The 25422-nt window shown below is 41.9% G+C and overlaps 2 protein-coding genes across 6 annotated transcripts in view; one reads left to right on the forward strand and one right to left on the reverse strand.

The window, feature by feature from the left end:
* Positions 1–22913, reverse strand: part of sobpa (sine oculis binding protein homolog (Drosophila) a) — a 64584-nt gene extending 41671 nt beyond the window's left edge. For 2 of the 5 annotated variants that reach the window (XM_052085700.1, XM_052085698.1), the window contains exons 1-3: positions 21993–22913; positions 9982–10102; positions 6528–6737 (exon numbers count right to left, since the gene is read on the reverse strand). In XM_052085700.1, coding sequence (XP_051941660.1) covers positions 6528–6737; positions 9982–10102; positions 21993–22088 — 427 coding nt within the window. In that variant the 5' untranslated portion in view covers positions 22089–22913. The remainder of the gene's footprint in view (positions 1–6527; positions 6738–9981; positions 10103–21992) is intronic. The other 3 variants (XM_052085699.1, XM_052085701.1, XM_052085702.1) reach the window with 3 other exon arrangements.
* A 1099-nt stretch (positions 22914–24012) lies between these two features.
* pdss2 (prenyl (decaprenyl) diphosphate synthase, subunit 2) overlaps positions 24013–25422 on the forward strand; it is a 43669-nt gene continuing 42259 nt past the window's right edge. Inside the window, exon 1 of the mRNA XM_052085812.1 lies at positions 24013–24467. Coding sequence (XP_051941772.1) covers positions 24220–24467 — 248 coding nt within the window. The 5' untranslated portion in view covers positions 24013–24219. The remainder of the gene's footprint in view (positions 24468–25422) is intronic.

A 25422-nucleotide genomic window follows, 5' to 3' on the forward strand; every position in this document is an offset into this window, starting at 1 on the left:
TGCTCTTACGTCTTTCACAGCAGTTGCTTTCAGAGTACACATAGCAAAACGGTAACTCGTAGGTCAGATGCAGTTCCGAGGATTACACAAAAAAAGGTTCCCACAAAATTTAGTAGAGAGTTGATGCAAGGGTCAAGGACGGATATGGATAAATGTGCAGATAAAGGAAAACATTTATATTGTGTAGGTTTGACTGACATCAGCGTAGAATTGATATGACTACAGTATGTGATGTGCTTACTCACTCCAAGTAGAAGTGTGGTGGGAGGCCCAGATCCAGCCATGCTAGATTTGCTTTAAGGGGAAGTCAACCCAAAAATGTTTTTTACAATAATTTATTGTATGTGCCTTAATTAGTCTAAAAACAGCATTCTGAGTAATATAGTGTTTGTGGAATATGAGGTAAGCAGCACGTCACGTTTGCGAGGTGGTGGTGGACCCCAAAAAGCAGGCAAGAGGGAGGAGCAGGTTGAACTTGACGAATTGTATTTAAAACAGAAAACTATATTCTTGTTCTTCCATCACGGTTTGGTTTGGGGCCGCCACAAAAAAGGACAAAATCCGACTTCAACGGACAGTTAGGACGGCAGAAAAAATCGTTGGCACCGCCCTACCCACTCTTGAGGACTTGCACACTGCAAGAATCAAGACAAGGGCACGGAAAATCCTCCTGGATCCCCCGCACCCTGCCCACCACCTTTTTCAGCCACTCCCCTCAGGCAGACGCTACAGATCCATGCGCACCAAATCCAGTAGACACTTAAACAGCTTCTTCCCTCTAGCCATTAACTCCTTAAACAGTCACTGACATAGTCACTCTTCTTGCACCACAAAATGGTACTACAAAACTACTGGTATACTCTAAAATGGTTCAATGATTTTGTTGTTTACGATGATACTAGTGCAGCGTGTTATACCGGAGACAAATTCCTTGTGTGTTCTACATACTTGGCCAATAAAGATGATTCTGATTCTGATTCTGATTCTATATCCAAAACAAAGTCTAAAGTAACAAACAAAAACCATGACTGAAAAAAAACTATCAATAATCAAAACATTACCAGATCTTGACAGCAGCAAAGGAACAGCAACAACAAACATGACAGTAGCAAACAGCAACAATGACCCGACAACGAGTTCTCGGGCTGGGAGTCCTTTGAAAGAATTAATTACCTCACAACCAAAAGGTGTGCAGCTGCAGGGGGAGCCCTACAGTGCCACCTGTTGGTCCCAAACCGAATCATGACACAGCAAAATCAACCCATTTTCATCCACCTCAAGGCGTGGCAAATTTGCGAGTTGCTGTTGACTGAAAATGACGTCGCAGCTGTTCGGTAATTAGGTCATGACCAATCACGGCTCACCTGTTTTCGGTTGAGCCGTGACTGACACGAATAGGTTAACAGATGTCACGATTGCTTGTAACTTTTATCGGCTCGCCGCTGGCTAGTTATTAGCGGCTAAAGTGCTAATGTTCATATGGGCAGGATGTGCAAACTCTGCTCGCGTTTTCATGCTTTCCACTTCATCGCAAGCGATGAAGTGATACTTGTTCAAATGATTCCCTTGTTTTTGGCAGCACAACCTACAGAACGGCTTCCTGCATGTCGCTCTGGAGATGCCGCCGCACAAGCAATGGGAAGGAACTTCTCTTGTCAATTTCAATCTTTGGAAGTTTATTCTGCCCATCAACTATGCGTTTCGCGGCACATTTGGTCATTGTTACTATTAGTTTCTGTTTACTGCTTTCTTTCTTTCTTTTTTTTTATTGCATTTTTTTTTCCACAACCCACCCCCGATTATTTTTTGTTTATTTATGTATTTGTTTATCAGAGGAGGATCTGTCTCAGTGCGGCTTGGTACTAAATGGGCCATTGCCCGGTGGTAGGAGACCACTTATCTCACTGGAAGGCTCGATAATATGCATATGCTGCATTATTTGTCTCATTGAAAAATCGCACTGTGATGGGGAATGCTGCTCCACTTGAGTCCTGTAAAAGGTGCTTGAGTGTGCACAAAGGGATTTTTTAATGCAACTGGGTGGTTTTATGCCACCGATGTAAGTCAATCAAACTTAATTTTACTTTATTTTCTGTGGTCTATATGAATGTCCTGGCTACGATTCTTCAATCCACACTTAAGTATAAATGTGTTGTGACCTTCCTGACCTCATACATCATATGACATGTCTATCCATCATCACTTTGCATAATTCCGTCAATTTATTAACTTACTAATTACAATGATATGTGATCTCTAGCTTACACTTAGACTCGACAGAGGTAAAAATAGGCAGGCAGCAGTTGCTCACTTTATGTGAAGAGACTGATTGCAACAAAGATGCCCGGCTTCTTCCTGAGTGTGGTTTGGATGACCTTTCATTCTGACATGTTGAAATTGCCTCTATGGCCATCGAATGCATTTGTGTATGCATTTGGGATAATGGATAAGCTTCTACAGCTGTGCGGTGGAGAGCATCCTGAGCACCAGCACCATGGTGTGGCTCAGCTGCTGCACGGCCACAGAAAGGAAGGCTCTTCAATGGATGGTAAAGGCTGCTCAAAAGATCATAGAGAATAATAGCCCCCCTAAAACCACCGGCAGATTAGGAAAGTCGCTTTCTGCATCATCAAGGTCCCAACCCACCCCGCACACACACCCTCTTCCATCCCTTACCCTCAGGCATGAGGCGAGGTAGCATCCAGTTTTAAGAGTGCATGCATATTCATCCCCGCACACTGAATACTTTATTATTGAACACATCATTATTTTTGTCAAGTCCAAATTGACCTCATAAATCTATCCATCCATCCATTTTCCGATCCACTTATCCTCACAAGGTCATAGGGGCTGCTGAAGCCTATCCCAGCCGGCTTCGGGCAGTAGGCGGGGGACACCCTGAACCGTTTGCCAGCCAATCGCAGGGCACATATAGACACACAAACATTCGTGCTCACACTCACACCTAGGGACAATTTAGAGTGTTCAATCAGCCTGCCATGCATGTTTTTGGAATGTGGGAGGAAACCGGAGTACCTGGAGAAAACCCACGGAGGCACAGGGAGAACATGCAAACCCCACACAGGGAGGCCGGAGCTGGAATTGAACCAGGTCCCTCTGCACTGTGAGGTCATATATAACATGTGAAATACAAGCCTCCCACATTTTCATTCTGTTGCAACCAGACCTTTGCGGCATTGCATTCTTTGCACACAGGCGCGACATTATTAACTCATATTCACCAAACAGCAACTCCACACAGGATGGCCGCAGCCGGGAATCGAACCCATGATCTCTGCACGGTGAGGCAGACTGGCTAACCATCCTAACACCGTACCGCCCAACATGAGATCTACTGTAATGCAAGATTGACATGATTTACTGTGCAGATGTCAAAAGTTAAAATGAAAACTCTGAACTGTATTTTGTCAAAATAAATAAATAAATAATACAACAACAACAAAAAGACTGAAGATTACTGACATTATCACCATTCTATATATTATTTTAATATACTATAAACCTTAAGGGCCACACCTCTCGGCTAATGTACGCCATAACGTACATGTAACAGAAATGTAATTAATTTCTGGTTCCGGTCCTTTCACAACCGTGAGTGATTAGAATTTTCGCTCCTGACACTTATTAAATTGCCTGCGATTTTGCTGTTTAAAGTTGAATGCGCTCCGCTTTAACGGGGTTCCAGATAGACTACTGTGAAAAGATGGAAGTGATTCTATACCACATGTAGCTCAAGTTGTTTTGCTAACTAGCTGGTGTGGCATAATTAGCACCAAGCTTGATTGTACCGAACAGCGGAGAACTGCAAGGATGTCTGACTGTACATCGTGCATATTGTTGTTTTTTTCTTTCAATCAAGATTGTGTTGATTTCATCATATTTACTTACAAAATTTGTTTGCTTTCAACGCCTACTTCCCACGCATAGCTGACATAAGGTCCACATTGACACACGTGTCCAGCCCCATGAAGCTTTTAGGGAGCATCTACGTGGATTAGAAAATCGTAAAAATCTTTGATTCTCAGTTTTGCTATTCACTGTGTTTTTATGAGGCACAAAATATGAATTTGAACGAACAGCCTCCAATGCCAAACAGCTTATTTCATGCATGCATTAAATTGTCCAAGTATACCTAATGAAGCAGCCAGTGAAAATACAAATATCTTTAATTCTTCCAAATGTTTTATGCTCTCATTAAAATGTATGTAGCCACAATGCTCCATGCGGTTAATGTGGACAACAAATAATTTGAAGAGACCCTCAGTGACACCAAAAAGGCTCCTTTGTTTGAAGCTGTGGCTCTGTGACCAGTGATGAGCTGCAGGCTTTTAGTGCTGACACTTTTATGGTAAGTGAAGAAAGATCCTCTGAGAGTCTGTCTATGTCTCCCGGTTTTCACATTATGACTATGCGGGTGTGAAGAAAAAAAAAAGCACAGCCATTAGTCTCTTGACCCAGCTAACCCCCTCATCACATGATGGCCTGGTTTTTCCCCTCTTGTTGGGATTAATGCACCTGTAGGATCACCCCATTTGAATTTAAAGACTAACTCGCTTTTTTTTTTAATGGCTCTCCGGGTTCTTAAGATAGGACAATGGGCACCAAGTCCATAACTGATATTTCTTCTCAGTTTGACATCTAAATCTAAGAGCCTTTATCCTTGTTTTATATGTGTTCCATTTCTGGATTCATGCCCACCGCTGAGAATAAAAAGCACGATTGACTGTGTAAGTAAATTGCTTGGAATAAATGAATGGGCTACAGTGTAATGAACAGGAGCGAGGGTAAACGTGGATTCACAATCCAATACGTTGTCTTTTTTTCCCCATGAAAAAACAACTTGCAGTGGTTTGTTTTGCAAAATCTGCCTGGCATCTTGTAAAAGAAGGCCATCTCAAACAGATCTGCATGAGTTGGGGAGTTATACTCTTACAATTATTCAGACAATCCTCATATATGTATAAGAAGCTGCAATTCAAAAGAGTCTTTGTCAGATACATGAATAATTCAGCGTATGCGTGGGGGTTGAGAGGAGAGCGGTTGGAAGGGGTTGTTGGCCGAATACTGGGCTTTAAGTGCCACTGCACCATCTGTTTCTGCTCTGCCATGGCAGAGCCAGTGGGGACTCCTCTTCAGCGATGCCAAGGCGGCTCGGTTCGTACCTTCCACAGGGCGTAACAACCTCCTGTGCAACAACAGACGCAAGAGATAATGATGCCGCTGTCTGGTCGGAGAGTGCGGACATTTCCTTGGAGAGTTTATGGGGCAATATTGACACTTGGAACAGGTGGAGAAAAACAAGGTGTACAGCAGGTAGCTAGCTCATTAGACACCTGTCCCTGCTGTCTGCACTGGAAACAGAGGAAGTTTGAATGTTTGAATTCACTATTTTTATTGCCTCCAGCTTGCGATAGACTACAGTGGAACCTCAGAGGTTGGACTGCGCTGAAGGTGTATAACTATAAAATCAACCATCATTTTTGTTAAGGAATAACTGGATCTGTTTCTCCTTCATCGCATTGGCTTTTTAGAGCTTTTTTGCCATTATTCCAAAAGATGGACCGCCATCAGGGATGAGGTCACAAAATTTGTCAAAATACCCCACCCGATGTCAGTTTATCCTTTCGTTGTGGAGTCTGTCTGTTCTTTATGTCTGTGTGGGCTCTTTCTGTGGCACACAGCTTCCTCCCACAGTCTAGAAACATGCAATCTAGGTCATCTGAAACTCGGAATTGGATAAATCGAAGAAATAAGAACTTGAGTCATTGCTACTTAAACTCGTGTCAACATGTGTCACTATTTGAATGACTTGTGGCTCAACTTGACAAAATATTAAGACTATGGACCCTATTTTCACGGCCAGTGCAAATCTAGCTAGTGCAAAGTGTGATCTAATTGTGTTGATGGGTGTAATGCTGTTTCTTGATATTTTCAAAGGGACGGGTACACAGCCAACTTGCTTCGCAGCAAATGAAAAAAGCTCCTCTCATTTCCTTTCAATTCTGTGCAGGAGAGGCACTGGTGTCCATGCAGTAGATTGATGCGCGCAAATAATGTTTCTGCGAAACTGCAACAAGATCTCCACTTACGGATGATGTAAAGTTGGCTTGCACAATCACAGCTCATTACTATGAAGTGGGCACTTGGAGCCTGCTTTCCACCCCGATGGCTCGAGTCCATGTGTGAGCCCTACCTTCAACCACCAAACTGTCAGATGCGCCGGGGGCATGGAAAAGGAAAGACCCTTGATCCGCCGGAACACCCAGCATAAATTCCCGAACACGCTAAACAAGGCTTGCACCTGTATGCCCGATGACTATGAAGAAAAGAGCCCTTTGACTTGGAATTAATTTGAGGTGTTAAACGTGCAACATATCTTTTTCTTACTTATACAGTATATAAAATGTGCAACACACAGTATCTTTTTCTTACTTATTTCCAGTATATACAGGTATATACACATATATGTTTGTGCAAACCAAAGTACTCTTAAAAGCTGCGCCTACCTTTTGGTGGCTTGATCAGTGGCGGGGGTAACACTGGGACAGTGACGGGCTGGCTGCCACGTTCCTTGGTGCTGGTTGTCGAGGTGGAGGGTGCGGTGGGGTGTTCTGAGACTCCGTTTCTGGAGTTTGGCAGACACTGAGAGCTGTTGGCTAAATCCGGAGACACATCGTTGCTCCGTCTTGAAGTCTGAATTTTTGGCAACAAGTTTTCTGTGAAGGGGAATAGAAGGATGCTCTTGAACTCACTGCAAGTCCATCCATCATAACAGAGCTAAGGAACTTAAAATGTGAATTATGGGGCAACTTTGTGTTCGGTGCATGTCAGATTCGTGCATTTTTCTGGCAGTGAACGTTAGCCTTGAAAGTAACTTATAAATGAAATAAAGGGCAGGTAATTTCTTTTAAAAAAAACAGTGCTATATTGTACTCTGCATTTTGGGCCTAGTTCAACCACAAGAACCTGTGGCTTCAAAGAGTGGGTAGAAGAGGTTCTAAATTTGCTCATACGACTGAAATTTATAGTGTGAATGAGAACAAATAAAATGTATTTCTTAAATGCGGCCCCTGTCATACGCACACCAATAGGCAATGTGTGTTGATAAATCCCGCCTGTTCTAGACTGTTACGCTTGCGGACCTGTAGCTTCAAATGCAATGAGAAGTGTCTCCTATTGACAGTACACAGTAGGAATCTCTTTTGGAAATCAAAAAGCATGGCAAAAAGGGCAGAGAGATTCTTATAGATTAACATTGAGTTACATGTCCAAGAAGTGGAAACAAATAAATGCTGTTTGGACCAATTAATGCAAGTCTTTCCAATAAAAGAAACAAAAACACATTTGCTTTAGTGCACCTTTAGTGTTGACTTTAAAGGTAATGAGTGGAACTTTTTTCATTGGCAAAGAAGTATGTCAGCTGTATTCACTCCCAAAAAGACGCAAATGCCCCTTTCTACCTGTTCCTGTCTACAAAAATACCAAAAGAAAGAAAATATCAACCAAGCGTGCAGTTCATATTTATAGTGCATTTCGTGTTAGAATTGCGCTGGGCATGAAAATAAGGCCTTTGGAGTGTCTTTAAACAGCTTGAAGCCTCTTTTTTGAAGAAGTGTTCACCATTTGCCAAAGTGCTACTCTTGTTGAGTTGAGTTCACTACCACCGTAGAGCATTCATATTTCAAGTTTAAACTTGCCAGCCGAAGCAAAAAACATCAATTGAATAACAGCTCATACATATCTCCCCCAAAATTAATGTTGGGTTACACACATATCTCATGGCACTCCTGTGTGCTTGGGGGTATTGTCATATTTTCTGTCTACATGTGTTGCACCGCCATTTATGTTCAAATATCAGTTGCTTAAAAGGTCATAACGCCGCGACACATATGTTATTGCTTAGCTAGTATGTTGCATTTTTCATTGTTTGTTAGCATTAACCAAGTGGACTTTCGTAATGCTATACGATCAGACCGAAAGCAAATTGTTCAATTCTTGCCACGCACTTACACATGAAAGTCAAAGCAATTCACATAGAAAGATGCGAATCCATACCCGGCGGCACAATTGACATTTTTAAGGGGGGGAAATGGGTGGCGAGTACATTTGTGCAGGTTGGTAAATTGGAGCAGTGAAACACACAACGCGTTGCGACCGCCATAAAGAATCTACTGGTTAAGTCTTACCTTACACACACACACACACACACACACACAAAACCACACACACGCACAGCACATGCACTTGGCATCCTGTACAGGTAGCACAGAGAAACAATGATCAAGCAACTGATCAAAATAATCATTGCAGTCTTCAAGCACCGGGAGTTGCACAAGACAGCTTCCAGTACTCGGATGGAGTTAAAAAAGATCAGGCTTGGAGAATGGAAAGCGAATACGTTAGTGTAGCTGATAAGTGCATTTGCATATTTACAGCTTTTGAATTGTCAACCATGATGGCAATATCGTTTAATCTTACCCAAAAGTTTTAGAACACCAGCCACCTGATTAACTAGCGATGCTCATGCTTTGGTTTTGTTTTGTTTTCAGAGTCAGAGGAAACGGAGGAGTGCCTCCTCTTCTCTGTTGTGGCGTGGCACGAATGAAGCAGGTATGTTTGTGAACACTGTATCCCCTAATCCAGAGGTCGGCAACCCAAAATTTTGAAAGAGCCATATCGGACCAAAAAAAACCCCAAATACAAATATGTCTGGAGCCCCAAAAAAATAAAAGCCTTCTATAAAACTTACAATGAAGGAAACACATGCTGTATGTATGTAGGAGACTGGACTGTAGCAGAATTGTTTATGTTATTCATTCCTTTGTTGTGTGTTCACAAACGCCCCCATAGAATTTATTTTGTAATTTCCTCGCTGGATTTTTTTGTTTTGGTGCATTATATTCACTTTTCTTAGTGTCAGTGAAGTGATCATTATTTCCGTTTTTCTGAGGCTGTCTTTGAACGCCTCTTGAGCCAAGGAGAAGAGAGAAGGTACGGAGTCGGACACAGACGTGTCTGTGTTTGTCGAGACTGTTAAAAGCATAAATAAAGTGTACGTTTTAAAAAAACAACACCACAGTTCTCCTTTTTCGGAGCTGCAACATGTATCTGTATATGTATGTATATGTATTTGAGCTATATTAACCTACTATCAAAATCTTTTTCCATTTTCAAACATTTTTTATAAAGCTCCGGCTAGCCACTAGATGTCGCTAAAGAGCCGCATGCAGCTCTGGAGCCGCGTGTTGCCGACCCCCGTCCTAATCAAACTCACGTGAATAATGCGAGGCAAAGCATAGCTTTACCTTTGGTGTGAATGGAGCATAGGGCAAAGCTATGCGGTTTGCTTAAATACACAATGTGCTATTATCATTTTTAGTTTTGGCAGGAAACTTCAATTGGAAGTGGCAAAAATCAGCTTGACGCATCCTCCTGTTTAAAGAATTGTTCACAAGTATTTGCCAAACAGCTGCTTCTTTGTGACATGAGTTGAGTTCAATCCGATTTCAAATTTGACTCAGCGGGCCTCTTCACTGGCCCTTGATGACGTCGGCATTTTAAGGTCCTTGGATTGGGTCGTCAGAGCAACAACCGTAACGGCCAACTTCAACTAACAAAACACAATTATAGCAATCTGCACAAAATAATACCAAACATTTAATAATCAGCATTGCTGGTGAGTATAATATATTTTGTTTGCATTGGTTGTTTTTTTTTTGTCACCTTATTAGCTAAATGTTGATTCTAAACCGCTTCAGGTTATGGCACTGTTGCATGCCATTTTACTGCATTTTTATTGAGCATTGATGGTTCCTGTAACTGCAACATGATGGTAGTGGTATAAATATTTGGATTAAGTCGGCCCAGGGATACCAAATGTAGGACTTGCCCGCCACTTTAACTCACAGTACATTTCAATGTCATTAATGTGCATCTCTCATCGGTGTTAGTGTCTTGCACCTTTAAGGACAGAGATGTGCTGTGGCGTTTCGCCTATATCCAAGTTGTCCGAATCTCTCAGCTCCACCTTGTCGTAGCCATACCACCCCAGCAGTTCGTTCATGGTGTTCTCTGCAAAACTCTGCATACAAACAAAAGGATGATAAGCGGGATCAATATGTGTCCATTTGTGGGGTGTGTAACAAAATATAAAGCATCATGTCAGAAATTACATCAATAAAAAATATATATCATAAAAACAAATTCCAATTTTATTGTTATTTTTATGATTAGGAAGTTTTACAAGCATGTGACAAAGTAAGTGTATTTTCTCTTTATTTTGGCTTCTCGGTGTGTATTTTATCTATAGTGTGCTGTGCTAAATTTAAACTGTTATTAAATGCAAAGCTTTTCAATTCTGGGTTCTGGAATTGTTAATGACCACTGACGGTACCTGTAACTGGCGCCAAGACCGAGTTGTTGGTTGCCATGACAACAAAAAAAATAATTTATTTTAGGCTTGTTGTTTAGCTAAAGTATTTCATATTTCTATGTGAACTTTCATATTTGTTTTTCCTTAAATCCTCTGAATATGTTATTCGGAATGTTTGTTAATAATCACTTCCGGGTCAAGTGCCGTGTATAGCGAGGAATGAGAGAAAGATCGAGAAGACAACGGGAGACAGAGAGAGAGAGAGAGAGAGAGAGAGTCAGAGAACTACGATACCGTGTGATCTACGTGATTTATCGTTATTTGATCTACTTTCGGTTTACCAAGGTGCACACGGTATGTCATTTGTGTTATTTATTTAATGTCCTGTTCAAGATATTATAATTTTGATTGTTGTTCGAAATGTGTTTTAGTTTTCACGGTGTTCCATGAATAAACGTTTTGGACATCAGTACGAGGCGTCATCCTTGACCGGGGTAGATACAGTGAAAACGTGTCCTCATCCATCCTTCTGGAGGCTTCGGCGCGCAGGTGCTTCCCCCACGGCAAGCTAAGCTATCGGCTTCGGCGCACATCACGTAGCAAGCTACGAGCTACATCGAGCGTCGTCGCACTCGACCCGCGTGCCACGCAGCTATCCACGAGCTACTTCGAACGTCGTCGCACTCAACCCGCAGCAAGCTACAGGCCTCAGCATGCATCGTCGCTCCTCAACCGGCAGTAAGGCAAGATTTCAACGCGCGACGGTGCTTCTCATCCTGTAGCAGCTAATGGTTTCGGTGGACATTAACCAGAGTTGGCAAAGGCCTATACAGCTTCCAGTAGCTCACAAAGTAGATGGATAGAACATAGGCGAAGATTATCATAAATGAGAACTAATGAATGTGAGTTCTTGAATGTGTGAAAATATCTGTTGAATGTTTGACAAGCGCATCATTGTTATTATTGCTCTGTAAAACTCAGGTTCTGAAGTTTGAAAGCTCCAAAAATGTCTCAATATAGTGACAGTCAGTGTGATGAGATGCAAGAGCATGAAAATGTGGAAAGGGAGGCTGAGGCAAAAATAAGAAAATCCTCTCGTTTAAGACATTTGACACCTAAAATGCAGGAACTAAAGGAGAAAGAGTTAATTCAAAAGGAAGGCAAGTTGAATGTAACTTATAAGAAATGGAAAAGTCATGTTAGAGAAACCCGAAGAAAGTTAAAACAATGGTGCCCTGAGCAAGACATGTACGACATGATGGATGAAGTTGAGAAGCTAGAGGGTGAGATAAAAGAAATATACGACAGTGTCCGAAGCCGGACAACACCAAGTCAAGAATTACGGCGAAAAGTTGATTCATGTGCAGCGGCAACAGCAGACTTACTGCAAGTAATGAGAATCCGTCTAACAGAATATGAAGAAGATTTTGATGCTGTGGCAGAAAACGCAAAATTACACATGCTGCTAGATAACGAATATGCCAGGTCCATATATGGTTCCACCGCCTCCATAGTTACAGCACCCAGTGCCAAGCCTTCCGGGCACCCGTCCGAATCACCAAGCATTTCAGTTAAGCGGGCCGAAATGGCTGCTCTTCTGGCTGCGAAAGAAGCTGAGATTAACATGGAAGAGGCTATTGAAGCTCAACGTCAGCAGTTGAAAAAACTTGAAAATCAGAGAGACATGGAAGTAATTAAGGCACAGTTAAGTGTATATGAAGAAGAGGAAATTAAGGAAAGGAATGGTACGAGCAGCCCCGTACACACCAAAGAGAATGTTGCATTTCCTTCTTCTCACCATGCCCCACGTCACGAACAGCAAACTGTACAAAATGAGACAACCTTGGTTCAGATATTACAGGAATCATTAGCACTCAGTCGCCTTCCAAACCCAGAGCCTACAGTATTCTCAGGTGATCCTCTGAACTTTATAGAGTGGAGTACAAGCTTCAAAGCGCTGATAGAGAGGCGATGCTCAAACCCTGCAGATAGGTTGTTTTATTTACAAAAGTACATAGCAGGGGAGGCAAAATCTTCTCTTGAAGGCAGTTTTTATAGAAGAGATGAAGAAGCCTATCAGCAAGCATGGGATCGACTCAACACCAGATATGGTAATTCCTTCATTGTGCAGAGGGCTTTCAGAGAAAAACTCAACGGATGGCCAAAGATTGGTGGGAGGGAATATTTCAAATTGAGAGAATTCAGCGATTTCCTACAAACTTGTAGCAACGCTATGCCTTACATAAAGGGTCTGCAAGTTTTGAACGACTGTGAGGAGAACCAGAAAATGCTGGTGAAACTACCAGATTGGGTGACATCCAGGTGGAACCGTCATGTCACAGAGCAGCTAGATGAAGGTAAAGACTATCCAAGTTTCCATAACTTTGCAACATTTATATCTAAAGAGGCACGCATCGCTTGTAATCCGGTGTCGTCTCTATACGCATTAAGACAATCTACTGAGATGACAGTAAAGGGAGGTAGGCAATCAAAAGCAAACACATTTGCTACAAAGGTGAGGATCCAAGATCCGCAAACCTCTACAGCCGATCAAGACCCCAATGAAAACGATTTACGAGATGCCGAAAATCCAGGCATATGTTTATGCTGTGGAGAAGAACACTATATACATAAATGTAAGAAGCTTATGAAAATGTCTTCAGAGGAAAAGAGAAAATACATCTATGAAAATAAGCTATGTTTTGCATGCCTGAGAAAGGGTCACAATTCTAAGGCATGTAGAAATAGAGCCATGTGTGGAGTATGCCTAAAGAGTCATCCAACCGCATTACATGAAGATCGTTCTCCAACGGAGACAGCCTCAGCACAGAACACCACTGAAGAAATCACATCCTCACTATCTTGTTGTGTCAAGGGAAGTGATGTTGTGAGTACATCAATGATTGTGCCCGTCTGGATCTCGGCACCTAACGCACCTGAGACAGAGACCCTAGCTTATGCGCTGTTGGACACACAAAGTAGCCACACGTTTGTTGATCAAGAGTTGTGCGCAAAGCTTAAGGTAGACATGGACCCAGTTAAACTGAAACTCTCCACGATGATGGGAAAGGACTCAGTGATAAAAAGCGAAAGAGTTTGTGGACTTAAAGTAAGAGGATTTTCCTCAAATATTTCAATTGACCTACCTCCGGCCTACACAAGAGACTTTATTCCTCTTGACCGGACACATATTCCTACCCGCAAAACAGCCACTTCATGGAAACATCTTGTTAACATAACTCAAGAGATACCCCCACCAATGGATTGTGGCGTTGGATTATTGATTGGCTATGACTGCTCCCGAGCCTTGATTCCAAGAGAGGTCATTACTGGAGGTGACTACGAGCCTTACGCTGTCAAAACCGATCTTGGCTGGAGTATTGTGGGAGGAGTAGCACAATGCGTAAATGCAGGCGATGTGACTGGACTTTGTCTTCGAGTATCTGTCAAAGAGTTACCACCTGTAACACCATCAGCCATCATTAAAGCCCTTGAGTCTGATTTTGCAGACACAAAAGCAGGTGAAAAAAGCATATCTCAAGATGACATTCTCTTTCTGCAAATATTAAAAGGAGGCTTCCAACTAAATGAACACGGTCACCTCGAAATGCCACTTCCTTTCAAAGCACAACCTCACCTCCCAAACAATAAGGTCCTGGCTTTGGCACGACTGAAACAACTGAAAAGGAAGTTGGACAGAGATCACAAGTTCAAAGGTGACTATCTGAAGTTTATGGAGGGCATCATTAAAGATGGTGATGCAGAGAAAGTAGACAACCCTGCAGACCATGCCTCCAGAGGCCTGAACGTGACAGGTCTCATCAACTCAAATTGGCTCACCTGTCCAAGGTTTTTATGGGAGAGAGATATAGCCATAAACGAGGTGACACCTGAGCTACTGGTGGGAGATCCGGAGGTGAGGATTGTACAAGTGTTAAAGACAGAAGCTGTAAGGCAATTTGACATTCTAGAGCTTCTGTCACGGATTTCAAAATGGGCAACAGCATTTAACGTCATTGCTCGCATCCAACGGCTAGCCAAGAAAATCAAAACCACAAAACCTGTAAACGTAGAAGAAAAAAGGCAAGCTACACTGACCCTTGTTAAACTGACACAAAAGGATGTCTTCCAAAAGGAGATGAGCATGCTTAGCGAGAAATCAGGAAAACTGCCTTGTAACCATCAACTTTATCAGCTTGACCCGTGCCTTCAAGACGGCATATTGAGAGTAGGAGGAAGACTAAGAAAAGCAGCTGTGTCGCTTGAATTAAAACAACCAGTAATACTCCCTAAAGACGGTGCTCTCAGAAACCTCATTATTAGTCATCATCACAACAAAATACAACATCAAGGCAGAGGACAAACTCTCAATGAGTTACGGAGTAATGGATTTTGGATTGTTGGTGGAAGTAAAGCTGTAGCTCAACGCATCAGACGGTGTGTACAACGTAGAAGAATTCGCGCACCACCAGAGGAACAGCGGATGGCAGACTTACCCAGTGACCGTGTTGATGCAACACCACCATTCGCTTACTGTGGTATGGACTGCTTCGGCCCCTTCCACACCAAACAGGGAAGGAAGGAGCAAAAACGGTATGGCCTGCTCTTCACGTGTCTGTGCTCCAGGGCAGTGCATATTGAAATGCTTGAAGATATGACAACCGATGCCTTCATCAATGCCTTGAGATGCTTTGTAGCTATCCGTGGAGCCGTTAGACATATAAGATCTGATCAAGGCACTAATTTTGTGGGAGCAAGAAATGAGATGGCAAAGGCGCTAAAAGAATTAAATCAAGAAAGATTGGCCTCCTACCTTGCAGACAAACAATGTGATTTTCAGATGAACACGCCACACTCTAGTCACACTGGCGGGGTATGGGAACGTCAAATCAGGACGGTGAGAAGTGTACTGAGCACGGTCTTGGCCCAAAGCGCTGGAAGGTTAAATGACTCTTCCCTAAGGACTTTCTTTTATGAAGCTATGTCCATTGTAAACAACCGGCCCTTAACTGTTGACAACATCAGTGATCCCACAAGTTTGGAACCTCTCACGCCAAATCATTTGATTACAATGAAGTCTTCTTTACCACTACCCCCACCTGGCAAGTTTATCCAGGAAGATCTCTACGCCAGAAAACGGTGGAGAACAATTCAATATCTTTCCGAACAATTCTGGCACAGGTGGAGGAAGGAATACCTTGCAAACCTTACCCTGAGGCAACGATGGCTTACACCAAGGCGCAACATGGTAGTTGGTGATGTTGTGATCATCAAAGAGGATGATGTCCCTCGCAACGAATGGAAACTTGCTAAGGTTATTGAAGCAAATCAAGATGATGACGGACTGGTGCGAAAAGTAACCGTACAGATAGGAGAACGAAAGTTAGGGAGAAAGGGAGAGCGCCTCAATAAGCCTTCCGTCGTTCAAAGAGCCGTACAGAAGTTAGTGGTTCTAGTTGAAGGCAACTAGGGAGAAAGCATCAGATGCTGTAAGTTAAGGTGTCAAATATTCAATCTAGAATAGGTCAATTTTTTGGAATATGTAAATTCCATTGTTTGTTTGAATGACATTAAATTTGTCTCGTTTAAGGACACATCAGAACAAGGGTGAAATTACTGTTGATTATTTTCAAGGGTGTAAAGTATTTTTTCATTTACAAATGTTACTCCAACAGTAATTTGGTGGGAGTGTAACTGGCGCCAAGACCGAGTTGTTGGTTGCCATGACAACAAAAAAAATAATTTATTTTAGGCTTGTTGTTTAGCTAAAGTATTTCATATTTCTATGTGAACTTTCATATTTGTTTTTCCTTAAATCCTCTGAATATGTTATTCGGAATGTTTGTTAATAATCACTTCCGGGTCAAGTGCCGTGTATAGCGAGGAATGAGAGAAAGATCGAGAAGACAACGGGAGACAGAGAGAGAGAGAGAGAGAGAGAGAGTCAGAGAACTACGATACCGTGTGATCTACGTGATTTATCGTTATTTGATCTACTTTCGGTTTACCAAGGTGCACACGGTATGTCATTTGTGTTATTTATTTAATGTCCTGTTCAAGATATTATAATTTTGATTGTTGTTCGAAATGTGTTTTAGTTTTCACGGTGTTCCATGAATAAACGTTTTGGACATCAGTACGAGGCGTCATCCTTGACCGGGGTAGATACAGTACCTATTGATCTGTATTGTGGTTTCAAATACCACAACGGTGGCTTGGACAATGGGTGGATGTGACATGAAGGTAAGCCACAGTCCAAGTCACGGTAAGATGATGTTGGAGAATCCCATTCATGAACATTCAGCGACGTATTAGTTTACCCTTCTCAATGTGCTATTTGCAATATGAAATAGCTTTTCAAATGTGAATACCTTCATGATCACATAATATTAAAGTGTCCCCCGACCCAAAAAAAAGCTATGTTTCTCCAGGCAGTTTTAAACCCTAAATGCATCTCTTCCCTTTTGACGTCAAGTCCCTATCTGCTTTATAAAAGTCCAAAACGATGCCCAAGTATTGTGATATTGCAGTGGGGCAAGAGAAAAACAATCTGATGAGGTATCCGCCTTATACTTATGCAGAGTTGCCATTGATCAGTATTGAGTGCAAAGTTTCTGAGTGAGTGTCAAAATGCACACTATCAGACACAACCACAGCATCAAATGCTTTCCATTGAATAATAGAGTAGCAGTCACATTAAATGTAAAACAAAGCAGCAAAGAGGAAAAAGGAAAACATCCTTTTCTTTCAGTGTCTCCCAACACCCTGTCCCTTGTGTCAACCCACAACTTGGAGAAAGTGGGAGGATTATAACGAGTGGAATCTAATCCTGGTTGGCATCTCATCAAAGCAGAAGCACAAACTTGGGCTCTGGACAGCTACAGAGGAAGTAGCTAGGCACTAAGCAGCCACCGACATATAGTTTAGTATAGTATACAGGGTATATACAGTTATCATCGTTGATATGTGATGGTAGTCCGCCAATACCTTCAAGCAATAAGTGGCCCTGGCTATACACTTAATATAATGTTTCCCAACCTTTACTAAGCCGAGGCACCCATTCTACATTGGAAAAAATGATGGCACACTCCAAAAAAAAAAAAGGCCACAAAAAGTATGATTAATGATGTAGCGATAATCGTGTCTCATTTTACTCACAAATTTACTGAGTGTAAAATGTGTGTCTGTTTAATTAAACTCTAAGATAATAACATTCACAGGAACCCATGACTTATTAAGTTCTCTGAATGGCAACAGGTGAATATTTCCGTTTATTGTACATTTTGTCATCTAATAGATGAGCATTTAATCATCCTGCCCCCATACGATACAGCCGGGGTCACCAACAAGATGTGATAGCCCCCCAAGGACCACATGATTAACCGCAGGATGGTTTTAAAAATAGCGTACCAGTGATGAGGCATCCTGATTTCTGGAATGTTGTAGAACTGATCATTTGAAAACATGACTACAGTACTGGCAGATGTTCATGAAAATTAAGTGTTGCATGTTGATCTTGATTTGTTCCTATTACTGTGAGAAATCATTAGCATCAGTGTTTTCACAGAAATGAATACACTTTATAATCAACATTAAATAATATCCAGGAATGTAACTGGTGTTTCATATTCAGAATATACCCAAAAAAATGTAACTGTATTTCCTTACAGTTACAGTAAAAAAAAAAACATGTCCTCAGTCTATAGGTACATTTACAAAAATGAGGATTATTTCGCAGGATTACATTCTCCACACCAAACAGAGTGAAGCCATTGTTTATTTGAAAGCTCAGTGCAACAAGTGGATCAATTGTCATAATTGTTGTGTACCGGTAACGCAAAGGACAAAGGGGTTGATGTTGTTCTCCACCCCTGGGCAACATTCTGGTTTCCTGGGCGGTTACACCTGTGACTAAATCTAGCCAAAAGCTAAATTTGAAAGGGAGTATAGATATTCAGTTACCTATTCTTGGAAAACTCAATGTGACAGGACACATCTGGGCAACAAAAAACAACCGTCAGTCAAATGTTGCAAAACTTTTGCTCATGTGAAAAATGGGCGGGTTCAAAAAAACAGGTGCTACCTTTTCAACGCTGTGTATCAACTCCAGATGTAAATACCTTGAAATTAAGGATGGAATGTTGCTCTTTTGTCTCATACAGTATTCAACTTGCCAAACCCTTTTGGTCTGCAGCAAAAATAAAGGAATTTGCCCCACACTGATTGAAAATATTTTCAGGTGGGTGGACAAGTTTTTAGACTGCGGAGGGCGCAGCAAGAATTAGAACACTGCATACAGTAAGACGAAAAGCCCAGATTTGAACAGAGACACTTCTTACTCTGAGCTGAAGTTGCCAAGCAGTATTCCTCAGCCCTGTCATGGAAGACTGAAGTGATCCCCTCACTTTTCCTCTAGCACCACCATGAGGTTGCCATGTGATTTTGAAGTGTGAGAACATTGAATGACCTGTGTGATATACATTTGGGTACACTGTAAATATACTTTATATGGGGTTTGTTTATAAACCAACCAACGTATCATACTGAGCTGTAAAATTATACATTAAAGAAATCTACAGAAATTGAGACTGGAGATCCAAACTTGTGAATTTCAGCGGAAAGTATCGACTTTGCAGACGTAAAGTACATTGAGTTGCTTTGTGGATGAAATGTGCTCAAAAGCTGCCTTGCCTTGCCGAGACTCCAATCACTTCTGACACTGTTGTGTTGTTGTATAAGGCCAAATCATAACGACTCTGCGATTGTCAGCATACGTGAAGCATTTTTCCATTGAAGCCAGTCCAAGATTTGTCTCATACTCGGAGAACAAACAGAGCTACTGAAGTTTTTGTTTCAGTGTTTTGGTAAATAAAAAAACGGGAATAATGTTCATCGGCTATGCATAGAAGCAACCTGTACAAAGGTTTTTATCTGAAATATTTTCAGGAGGAGATTCATTTTTTAATTTTTTAAGGAGAATTTACTTCTTTTTTTTAAAAACATCTAAATCCAGCATCCTCCTCAAGCCTCTTAACTTTATTGAAAGACCAATATAGCCAGTATGGATTCCATGAACGATGACGGAGGATAGAAACCAGAGCAGGACACAGATCACCACGACAGAATTCCCAATTCCACATCCAAACTTTCCTTTTTGCGGATGCCTCATCCACTTTTCATTTCTCTACGTTCTCCAACCTCTCCCTCTCTGCTTTCATTTCCCTCTCCTTTCCTTGATATGTGATCCGCTGGAGACGCTCAGGTTACAGTTTTTACAGCTTAGCCAGCCCCGTGCTCCATACATTCCTTTCTCCCCTTTCCTCTCCTCTCCCCTCCATGCCCGTTCCTTCTTCCTCCGTGATTACTCACCAGAGCTTACTTGGCCATGGCACACATTAAGCTGCAGCCAGAAGAAGGAAACACTGTCAGACTGTTAAGATTTCCAGTGGAGCACTCACAAGGGAACATTGTGTATTTGTGTATGGGCATGTCTCCCCCCCCCCACCCCTCTCATCCCTCTAGCTTTGGACTAACTTATTAAAAATGAAACGATGAGAGGAAATTATGTACAAATATACATTGTAAAATAGAAAATGTTCTAATTTTTGCAATTGTGTTTTGGAAGGGATGAGTTACTGTACAAAAAATGTTATCAATTCTGCATCTGCAGGTTTAAAATAAAAGATTTTTTTCCCATGTGTTTATGTGTGAGCCTGTTAGTGCCTTTTAAATAAATAAAAAACAGGAAACTCTAGGTTTAGTGAGCTATGCATGAACACGTCTTTTCTGGAAGTGTTTTAACACCCTCACCACATTTATTGAATGCAACGTCTTGTATTTACAGCAATGCCAGAGTGTGTGTTTTCACTCCACGTCATCACAGCAGCACTGTCTGGTATTGGCCATGACACAGTGACCAAGCATTACTTGCTCAATTTCTTAAATACTGAAGCTGAAGTTTATTCATTTGAATGATTGGAGTGCAAGGATTATGGAATGATACTGTTGCTACAAATGGCACTGATTGTAACAAACAAACCTAACTTCTTCCTGTGTAACGAAAATCTGCTTTATAAGAATTATATAATAAAAATGGGACTAATTCACAGAACGCACGTGCACGCGCACACGCACACGCACACACACACACACACACACAAGACTTACACTAAGTAGGCCTACTCCCAGCACAAGACACATGATTTGAAGTAGGGGGTTGACATGACGTCCTTACAAACAAAATAAACACCCCCTCCCCAAAATAAATAAATAAAGGAGGTATTAATTTAACAGTGACTATGGATTTGCTTTGCAGTAGTGTAAATCTGTTCTGCATTATCCTAAAAGCTGTGTCTATGATGTTTTACTGGTGGCATATTAATTTCAATTACAGGTACTAAAAGAAATGTTATACTGCGGTAATTATGGCATAAAATATGTCACTGAACGTTCTTCAAGTCTAACACTCCACTAAGAATAAGCAGATGTAAAAGAAACAATGTTAGCAAGGAAATATGAATTAAACGGTTTGTTAAAACAAAACGATGTTAATGCGCTATCACGAACTTAAACATTGTAAATAAATACATGTAATGATCATGAAACTAGAATAAAACAAAATGCATCCATACATCAGATTTGAAAAGAATTGATCCATTTTACAGTGACAGAAAGGACGCTGTGACACACGGATGCGTCTTAATTCTGGATGAGTCCAAACACGAAAAGGGTTGTTTCGGGTCTCGCTGAGAAAAACTCAGTCGAACACACAATTTCCATATTAGCCTGAGTGTGATCGCCGACATTTCTACCCAGAGGAGCGTTTTGAACGTGATTGGCCGAAATGTGCGCAAACAATGCCGAGGTGGGAGACAAAGCGACACGCGGAACATCTGTCGTCAAATGCCGAGATCACTTTCTTTCTCCTCAATTAACCGCACCGGGTTCAAATATAAGCCACTAATGGGAATAACGTGTTTCGGGGATCAAATCTTGTAGGCCCAACGCGGAAGACAACGTGTTCTTGTCGAGTGCGTAAACCTGACAACAGAGGCACATCTGGATCACAAGCCTCTGGGCAGCGCACGCGCCTTTACTCAGCCGACATAAAACGACGTCAACGTAGCACGAGGAGGCGAGTTTTCCCCACATTGATTTGTAGTAATTATGCGGACTGGATGCATGCTCTCTTTGTATCGCTGATAGTCATAATAGTGGAGGCGCGAGGTGCCTTCATAGCACACGGGATTTTCTCTCAGTATTTATTGAAGATGTGTTAAAACATGGACGGCGACATTGGTGTAACAAAGCGACGGAAAAACACGCCTGGTATTTGTCTTTTCTCCAAACTTCATGTTAAATTGATAAGTGAACGGATAATGGTGAATGTGTCGCGCCGTTGCGTGGTGAAGCAGGGCGCGCGACTGAAACAATAGAACTTGGGTCATATAAAAAAATAATCCACATTTCAAGTTAGTCTCGCATGCAACATACTATTACACTTGGGTGCATCATTTACAGTGTTAGGGGCCACCGGTGCTTTAACACGCGCACGCTCCTCACAAGCATTCCGCGCGTAAACAGCATGCAGATCCGTTACCTTCATCTCTTCATTAATCTCCCTTTTCACCGGGTGAGCTGGTTTTCGGCTTCTTTTATTTTCCGGAGGTCTGCCCTCTTTTTCCATCTCTGCCATGTTTTCTCGCTGATACTTCTGTCAATATTTGCGGTGGCGGTGGGGGGTGGGGGGAGGGTGGGGGTGGATGCAAGGAGCAGGGACGAGAGGCAGCGAGTTTACACTCGCCAGACGGCGGATGTCTTGGAGCTTCTGAGCGACCCGTTTGAAGCTGGTGATGCCGCCGAGGGCTGGCCGTGTCGGGCTAAGTCAGTCATCTTCTGCCTGTCTCCTCCGCGGTCCGTGCACCACTGTTGTGCCGCCTCTGTCCAAGAGTCAAAGGAGAGGTTGAGCGAAGGGGGAAAGGAGACAGGGGGAGGGGCCTAGGCTGAAACATTATATGACGTGTTGATGATTTGAGGTAGACGGTGTCTTCTCAGTTTCCCATGGAGCGCAATCAGTGCAGTCGCTCAGTCCGTTCAGTGCAACTGTCTTGACTTGGGGGGAGTCTGCAAGAGGCGAACTGGTGCCCTCGCAGCTGCCCATCCAGTCCACAAGCGATAGTGACAATAGTGTGTCACTCAACTTAAACTGCCCATTAAACACTGTCAAGCCAAATGTTATTTCCACTTAAAATTTTCAAGTACAATGGACATGAATTTAAATGTTTTCTTGCACGACATGAGTAATTCAACCACACTTTACCAATTTGGGTGCAAAGTAGAATGCATTCATTGTCTCTATGTGTGCCCTGTGACTGGCTCGCAACCAGTTCAGGGTGTAGTCTGCCTCCCACCAAAAGTCAGCGGGGATAGGCTCCCACAACTCTCCGCGACCCTCTTCAGGATAAGCGGTATTAAAAATGGATGGATGGATGGATGGAATATTTGGGTTTACAGTGGAGGGTCACGGATGTGCTTGTTTTTAATTCCCATTATTTGTGTGTTTGACTGTTTGTACCACTCAATAAATTTTGTGGGCGACAGTGAGTTTCTCTTTTTCTACTGCACTCAAGAGTATGTATGCTCGTGAATCAAGTTTTGGATTTTAAAAGGGACAATAAATAAATAACTCAACCAAACAATAACTCTTAACTTGAAAAATGTGTAAACTGGAGCACTCATAAGTTAAGATGCTGGTCCTCGGGCCCCTATGCAGATATTTTTTTAGATGTTTCCCTCCTCCAGCACAACTGATTAAAATGATCAGCTCACCACCAAGTGCTGCAGAAGTCTGTGAACGATCCAGACCAAGCCAAACACACTTGTAATCTTATACGCACATAATCATTATGAGGATAATGAATTTTATGATGATTTTGAACTGCTCCAGATGACATAAATAGCACAATTGCATGCATGTCAAACTTGCAGATTTGTGGCATCGTGCTCTGTGATAGATTAGCACTGGTGCAATGCTGTCTAATCAGCATCATCAGATGCCACAGCAATAAGGTCTAAGTATGGCAAAGGAGAAGTGCTCACTGAAACAGATTTCAACAGATTTGCAAACAATATTTATAAAAGACCTTTTTGTGTAGTTTTACATATTTGAGTTCAAAGGAAAAAATATGGTATTGTATATTATATTTGATAGTCGCTGCTGGTGTAGTGATACACTCGCCAGACTTGCGTGCGGGTTCCCACTCGGTGACGATGTGCATGTGAATGGTTGTTTGTCTCTCTACGTGCCCGGTGACTGACTGAAGACCAGTTCAGGATGTCGTCTGCCCTCCGCCCGAAGTCAGCTGGGATAGGCTCCAGTTTACTCCTACGCTGTTCAGGATAAGCAGTGTTGAAAATGGATGGATAGATTATATACTGAAAAAAACGATTATATTGTTTTATTGTATATGTATATGTAATACAATTTTACGCCTATTTGGCAAGAATTACAAATATAAATATTATCCTGGCCTTGCAGTCTTAATTTAAGACCAAGAAGACAATAACAAGGCCTTTAATCAAGTGCAAAGTGTGACAGGAAGTAACGTTGTCCGCGTAGAATGACGTAACGTCCTGTGTCTGTCAACATGGCGGCGCGCTGTGACAGGTCGTGTGTTGTGAAACAACCAATCGCAAAACAGTGAGTTGCGCTTGTAAAAACCAAATCGATGAACAGCGTTTAAAATGTAACATCGGAAGAACTCCGTTTTAAGTTGAAATTAAATATCGGCAAGGCTGTTAAGAAGTGCCTATCGTATATTAGAGAGATGTTTTCGCATGTATGGACGCGACTGCCCTGTAAAGTCGCGTCCGGACCAGTGAGGAGGACATTGAGTCTATTTTCCAGCCCAGGACCTTCAAACTGGAGTAAAGCGGTGTCCGACGCCGAGAAGATTGTGGGTTATCCAACATCTTTCATGAGCCTGCGTTGTCTACTCAGCGACGAGTTCAGTAACGTTGCCATGCATGTCAAGAAACTGGTCGGAACCCAACACCCTCTACTTAACACCGCAAGGTAAAACCTTTACCAGGGGTGCCCATTCGGTAGATCCTGATCTACCGGTAGATCTAAGACAGGTCCCAAGTAGATCCGAGGAGTGTCGCGAAGAAAAAAAACAACCATTTGTGTGTCTTTGTACATGTTAGTAATATATTTTTTGTGTTAATATATACTGCACACCAATCATCAGTCTCATTTTCACCAAAAAATATTTTAAAAATAAAATAAAGGAGATAAATCTCAAATTTGTGTGTGCGTGCGCGCGCTGGTAAGGGTAGATCCCGGGAGGTTAGTTGATCGAAAAGTAGATCTTCGATCCAAAAAGTTTGGGCACCCCTGCTTTACACTATTGTCGTCTTCATCGCTTTGACTGCTCGAGAAGAGAGAGCTTGGAAAAAAAATGCCTGAGCAGGTGTAAATTAAGTTCATTGCTTTAAATATTCACATGTAATAACATATCATTTAAATGATGGAGGTGGCCACAATTTTTATTCTGTGCTTCTGGGGAGCCACATAGAACCACCCACTTCCTAACCTGACAAAAATGCAATTTTAAATATGCACAAATACGTACATGAACCAATATACATCATAGTATCTTAATATGCACTGTCAATTCATGTACAAAATATTCAGGCTTCCACAACAATCTCAAAAAATAACCACATACTGTACTTAGATAATTTTTTCTCCCAGTGAAAAGGGCTCTTTGCATAAAATTACCATTGATGGAGGGACAAAACTGCTGAGCAGAAGCCAAACTTTCATGCAAAAAGAACTAATTTTATGCACTTTTTATGAGAAAAATCAACTCACTCAAAATGGGTATATTATTGAGATTCTATGTTTGTCCCGCGTATCATTCCAAATCCGCAAAAAAATGATTAGGCCTACAACGACTATGTTCTTTCATTGGGTAGAGCAGGCCCCGTTGGAAGCCCAACTAAGTGATTTAATAATAATAAGAATA

This window comes from Hippocampus zosterae, chromosome 14 (assembly GCF_025434085.1).
Source record: "Hippocampus zosterae strain Florida chromosome 14, ASM2543408v3, whole genome shotgun sequence".
NCBI lineage: Eukaryota > Metazoa > Chordata > Actinopteri > Syngnathiformes > Syngnathidae > Hippocampus > Hippocampus zosterae.